The sequence below is a fragment of the Corvus brachyrhynchos genome, unplaced genomic scaffold (genome assembly GCF_000691975.1).
Source record: "Corvus brachyrhynchos isolate BGI_N302 unplaced genomic scaffold, ASM69197v1 scaffold255, whole genome shotgun sequence".
In the NCBI taxonomy this organism is placed as follows: Eukaryota; Metazoa; Chordata; class Aves; order Passeriformes; family Corvidae; genus Corvus; species Corvus brachyrhynchos.
Window position 1 is genome coordinate 9418556 of NW_008238358.1, and position 5835 is coordinate 9424390.

Here is a 5835-nt window from a genome sequence, read left to right on the forward strand (position 1 = left end):
TTCCCTAACAACTGGTGGTGTTAAGTACGGTGTTTCAGAGAGCTGAAGAAGTTCACAGGCTGCATGTTTGAGAACTCATTTGAAAACACATGGAAAAAGCTGAGGTCACTGTTAACTGTGTTATTTCCTACTGCCCTAGGCTTGAAGATGCAGTGGACGCCGGAGCATGCCCAGTGGCCAGAACAGCACTTCGATATCACTTCCACCACCCGGTCCCCAGCCCACAAGGTGGAAGCCTACCGGGGGCACCTGCAGCGCACCTACCAGTACGCCTGGGCCAATGACGACATCTCGGCTCTCACCGCCTCCAACCTTCTGAAAAAGTATGCAGAAAAATATTCTGGTATTTTGGAAGGCCCGGCTGAGCGACCCATTCTTAGCAATTACTCTGACGCTCCCTCGGGGCTGGTGAATGGTCGGAAGAATGAAAGTGAGCCTTGGCAGCCATCCCTGAACTCGGAGAGTGTGTATCCCATGAACTGTGTCCCAGATGTCATCACTGCCAGCAAAGCTGGGGTAAGTGCAGCCCTCCCTCCCGCAGATGTCTCAGCCAGCATCGGGAGCTCTCCTGGGGTGGCCAGTAACCTGGCTGAACCCAGTTACTCCAGCAGCACCTGTGGAAGTCACACCGTTCCCAGTCTTCATTCAGGGCTCCCATCTCAGGAATATGCCACAGGATACAATGGCTCGTACTTGCATACCAGTTACAGTGGCCAGCCAGCACCTGCACTTCCATCCCCTCATCCATCCCCCCTGCATAGCTCGGGACTTTTACAGCCCCCTCCACCACAGCCACCACCAGCCCTCGTCCCTGGCTACAACGGGACCTCCAACCTCTCCAGTTACAGCTACCCTTCCGCCAGTTATCCTCCTCAAACCGCTGTTGGCCCTGGGTACAGCCCTGGGGGTGCCCCGCCACCCTCGGCTTACCTGCCTTCAGGAATCCCTGCTCCAACCCCTCTGCCCCCAACCACTGTCCCCAGCTACTCCTACCAGGGCCATGGTCTGACGCCAATTGCGCCATCTGCCCTGACAAACAGTTCAGCCAGCTCTCTCAAAAGGAAAGCTTTCTACATGGCAGGGCAAGGAGAAATGGACTCCAGTTATGGAAATTACAGCTATGGCCAACAGAGATCTACACAGAGTCCAATGTATCGAATGCCAGACAACAGCATTTCAAATGCAAACAGAGGGAATGGTTTTGACAGAAGTGCTGAAACATCATCCTTAGCATTTAAGCCAACAAAGCAGCTAATGTCCTCTGAACAGCAAAGGAAATTCAGTAGCCAGTCCAGTAGGGCTTTAACACCCCCATCCTATAGTACTGCTAAAAACTCACTGGGTTCGAGATCGAGTGACTCGTTTGGGAAGTATAGCTCCCCAGTAATGAATGAGCATGGTGACGAGCATAGGCAGCTCCTCCCTCACCCAATGCAAGGCCCGGGACTTCGTGCAGCTACCTCATCCAACCACTCTGTGGACGAGCAACTGAAGAATACTGACACACACCTCATTGACCTTGTTACCAATGAGATTATCAACCAAGGACCTCCCGTGGACTGGAGCGACATTGCTGGCCTAGATCTAGTAAAGGCCATCATTAAGGAGGAGGTTTTATGGCCAGTATTGAGGTCAGATGCATTCAATGGACTGACTGCTCTACCTCGGAGCATCCTTTTATTTGGACCTCGGGGAACAGGCAAAACATTAATGGGCAGATGTATAGCTAGTCAGCTGGGGGCCACCTTTTTCAAAATCACTGGCTCTGGCCTTGTCACAAAGTGGTTAGGGGAAGGAGAAAAAATTGTCCATGCCTCCTTCCTCGTGGCAAGGTGTCGCCAACCCTCGGTGATTTTTGTTAGTGACATTGATATGCTCCTTTCCTCTCAAGTGAGTGAAGAACATAGTCCAGTAAGTCGGATGAGAACCGAGTTCCTTATGCAGCTGGACACTGTACTGACTTCTGCTGAGGACCAAATAGTAGTAATTTGCGCCACGAGTAAACCAGAAGAAATTGATGAATCTCTTCGAAGGTACTTCATGAAACGACTTTTAATTCCACTTCCTGACAGCACAGCGAGACACCAGATAATAGTACAACTGCTCTCACAGCACAATTACTGTCTCAATGACAAGGAGGTTGCACTGCTTGTCCAGCGCACAGAAGGCTTTTCTGGACTAGATGTGGCTCACTTATGTCAGGAAGCCGTGGTGGGCCCACTCCATGCCATGCCAGCCACAGACCTTTCAGCCATTATGCCCAGCCAGTTGAGGCCAGTTACATATCAAGACTTTGAAAATGCTTTCTGCAAGATACAGCCTAGCATATCTCAAAAAGAGCTTGATACATATGTTGAATGGAACAAAATGTTTGGTTGCAGTCAGTGATGCTACTTAAAAAAAAATGTAATGAATGTTGGCACACACAGAATCTGCTACATAGGGGTAGAGAACCCTTTTCAGTAGTGTTAAAATTGCAAAGGGTACTGGGAAGACTACAATTTACCTTGCCTCTAAAGAGCCAGGGTATACTTGAAGGAAAAGTGCATCAAACAAGAGCTGCTGATCTGAAAAAGCCACACGTGACAGAAAGCGCATGTTGATGCTCAGTTCTGTTCAAGCTAGACAATACTCACCAAGGAGCAAGGTGCAAGTGGGTTGATTTCAGAAGGACATGAACCCTGTGTGTTGATTCCATTCTGCTGTTCTTGAGATTTAGTTGCTGTCAAGTGCCTGAAGTGGTGCTTTATTTTTTGTTTGCCTCACAATTACATTGGTGGCATGTGCTAATATAAAGAGCTTTAACTTCAAACATTATTGGACTAAAGAGATGAACGGTTGTGTTGCGACAGAGAGCCAGATTTTTGCTATTCTAAGAGCAACAGTATTCCTCAATCCTGTCTGTTCTGTGGTGTTAAACTAAGAACAGGTAAAACAGGGTAATGGTAATCTGGACCTTAATTTCTGCAGTTCATTTCTTTTAATGTTCTGTCTGCAAAAACTCAGGAAAGTGATTGTGATTTGTACAGTACCTCAAAGGAATGTGTTGAAAGCACTATGTACTGCTGAGAGTTATAGGCTAGGCTTCAATGTTACTTTATATTAAATATGTATGTTTACCTCAACAATTGGAATATGGCAAGGAAAATTATTTTGAATGTATCCAGGAAAAAACTAAAGCGTGATATGACTGAAGCTTTACAGTTTTTAAAAATAGAAACAAAAGCATTTCCCAGTGTTCAGGAATGGTTCTTTTGCCAATTTGTCACATCAAACCAGAGCAGAATGACTTTTCTTGTTGGTAAACTGTAAGAGTTTTCAGCATATTGCTCCTTGATAATAACGTGATACAGTCTTTAGAAGGTGCATAGATGAATGAAAGAGCCACTTAATCGGTTTATGTTAGCATCTGAAACAGTCAAACGTAAGATTTGGTAGGATTCTGAGAGGCAAATTACCTTAAGCTGTGACGGCTGGCCTTTGTTGCATGGCTCTAGTCGTAGTTTTGAGGCTATTTTGGTGAAGCTGTAGGGAGTGGAATCAGTGTAGGTCGCTGGCAGAGCTATGGGTTGCAGAGCTGTTTATAGCAGTGCAGTGGACTGTGACCAAACAAACAGTACAAATAACAAAGCAAAACTGAACCCTCAAAGTACATTTACTTCCCTTCCCAAACTGTAAAGTTGAGTTTTTGTTGTGTACGTATGGCTTCATTGTCCTTAATGCAATCTTCATTTAGCATCCATTAAGAAATCTTTCAGGCTGGAGTGTGCCCACCATTATTTCTACCTCAGTTTTGTTACGTTTCTCTTGGAAAGCAAAGTAAGAAATAGGGCAAAAAACACCACCAACACAAGTCAGATTACATTAGGAATGTGAACCTGCTAAACAAGTTTCAGAGAGCTGCTGTTTTTTCCCCTGAAGTCAAGTTTTTCTCTGTTAGTGCTCTTTACCCCCTCCTTTTTCCTCCCCCAAATATACATATTCTGGTGTCTTCCTTCTGGAAAGACTAGCTGGCATGTGTGGCATTTTGCTCAGTTCTCCCCCACCCAGCTCCCCCTTCTTTTTATCCTTTAATGCTTTCCGTGCAACTCTTTTGGTGACAGCTGACTGATGTTGGGTAATGTCTCTGAGCAAGGAGCAGTGTGTGTTGCAGCTGCCCAAAGCCTCTGCCATCACATGAACAAAACAGCCTTGCTTTTTTGAATGTATTTTTTGTTTACTTTAAGGAAACAGTAACAAAACTGTTGCAAAGCACTGGCATTTAATGTTTCTCTTAAGTAATGTACGTCCAGAACATTAAATAAATGCACTGAAAAGCCCCAAGAAGAGAGATACCAATCTGTTACTAGGTCATGTTTGTCTTCTCAAAAATTGTACAGACCTTGTCCGTTTTGTTAAATCAATGGAGACATTTAGCGTTCAGAAAGCTAATGAGGGATTTTGTGATATTGCTGGAAATTTATGACTCTTGATTATTACTTTTCTTTATTTTTCTTTTAAGATATATATATATATATTTAGATAGAACATGCTAAAAACAGAGCAAATAAACCAAAATCTAATTTAAGATGGATTCCTGGCAAACATTTTGTCTATCTAAAACTTTATGTTTTAAGCATAAAAGTACCATTTTAAAAACAGTGCCTTTCATTAAGGATATAGAAAGTAAGACTTAAGTACATCACCTGCTTTTGTTGTTTTTTCTTTTTCTTTTCAACAGCAATTACAGTCTATGATCCTTGTTATGACCCAGTCTTTCTGCTTCCCCAAACCTCCACAGGCTGCTTCTTCACCCCGGTCATTCCACCATCCTCGTATTTGGGAGATGCTGATGTCCCCATTAGCTGTAGGTTCACACTGATCACACTGGCAAGTACACTGTTGCAGATCGCTGACCCAATTTCTGTCTTAGACACTGCCTTTCATATCTGCCATTGAGCTGTGCTCATTTAAAAGGCTCAGACAAGTTTTGATAAACTGTTTCTCCCAACTATATTCCTAACATTTTTTTTCAGCTTGTAAAATGAAAACTACGCACTGAGTGTTTTTTCCCCCCTCTTTTTATCCTGTAGCAAAACCAAAAGCAAACAGAATTATAGACAGTCCCTTTCTCTTCCAGCTTTAAGTCATTCTCTCTAAAAAGTCACTCTGGGAAATGGATTTTTCAAATGTTAACCAAAGTGAGAAGCAGGCAGAAACTGAAGTGGTGTGAAAATGCAGGTTCCACACACACATGCTCACGTTCTCCAGGTCTCAATTCAGTTTTGGGCGGCAGAAGTGGAAAACTTCATCCTATCATGGCTGCTGTAAGGAGAGGAAAACAGAGCCAGATTGTTACCCAAATCCTTCCTTACCAGCAGCTGTCCTTGGTATAGCTTTGGGAGGGTGCCTGTTGAATTTGGTGAGAGCTTGGCCAGGAACTGCTAACAGGAGGCACCTCAGCCCTTCTCCAAGTTGGTTTCTGGCCACTCCTTTGACAGAATTCAGGGCTGAGCCGGCTAAACCCCCTGCCGTGTCCTGTCCTTATTCTTTCCTTCCTTCTCTCACATTCAGTCCCTGTTTTGTCCCTAGTGAGCAGGTTTTGGCATGCTGCTGGTCCTTCACCCCTCTCAGCAGCCTTCTAGTCACTGAAGCACTATCCTGAACTTGAGCGGGTCCCAAAGGGTAGGATTGTTTTTGAGAAGAGAGAAAAAATACGTTTTAATGGTGTTTTCAGGACGAAATATTTGCTGGTCTTAGACGTTTCCATGGTGGAAAGCTGTTTGTTGTCTTTTACAATTGGGCAAAGCTGGGGGCTGCTGCCACAGAAATGCCCAGGTGTTTGGCTGGGGCTTT

The 5835-nt window shown here is 44.6% G+C and overlaps 1 protein-coding gene and 1 long non-coding RNA gene across 5 annotated transcripts in view; one reads left to right on the forward strand and one right to left on the reverse strand.

Annotated features, from left to right (window-relative positions):
* Nucleotides 1-4760, reverse strand: part of LOC108447042 — a 30594-nt gene extending 25834 nt beyond the window's left edge. Inside the window, exon 1 of one of the 2 annotated variants that reach the window (XR_001862416.1) lies at nucleotides 4686-4760. This is a non-coding gene — a long non-coding RNA (uncharacterized LOC108447042). Of the gene's footprint in view, nucleotides 1-3458; nucleotides 3542-4685 lie in introns of those variants that run through there. The other variant, XR_001862415.1, reaches the window with a different exon arrangement.
* The window catches only part of FIGN (fidgetin, microtubule severing factor), a 107702-nt gene that overhangs the window by 97971 nt on the left and 3896 nt on the right, over nucleotides 1-5835 (forward strand). For all 3 annotated transcript variants that reach the window (XM_017735784.1, XM_017735783.1, XM_017735785.1), the window contains exon 2: nucleotides 140-5835. This exon is cut by the window's right edge and continues 3896 nt beyond it. In XM_017735784.1, coding sequence (XP_017591273.1) covers nucleotides 148-2388 — 2241 coding nt within the window. In that variant the 5' untranslated portion in view covers nucleotides 140-147 and the 3' untranslated portion in view covers nucleotides 2389-5835. The remainder of the gene's footprint in view (nucleotides 1-139) is intronic.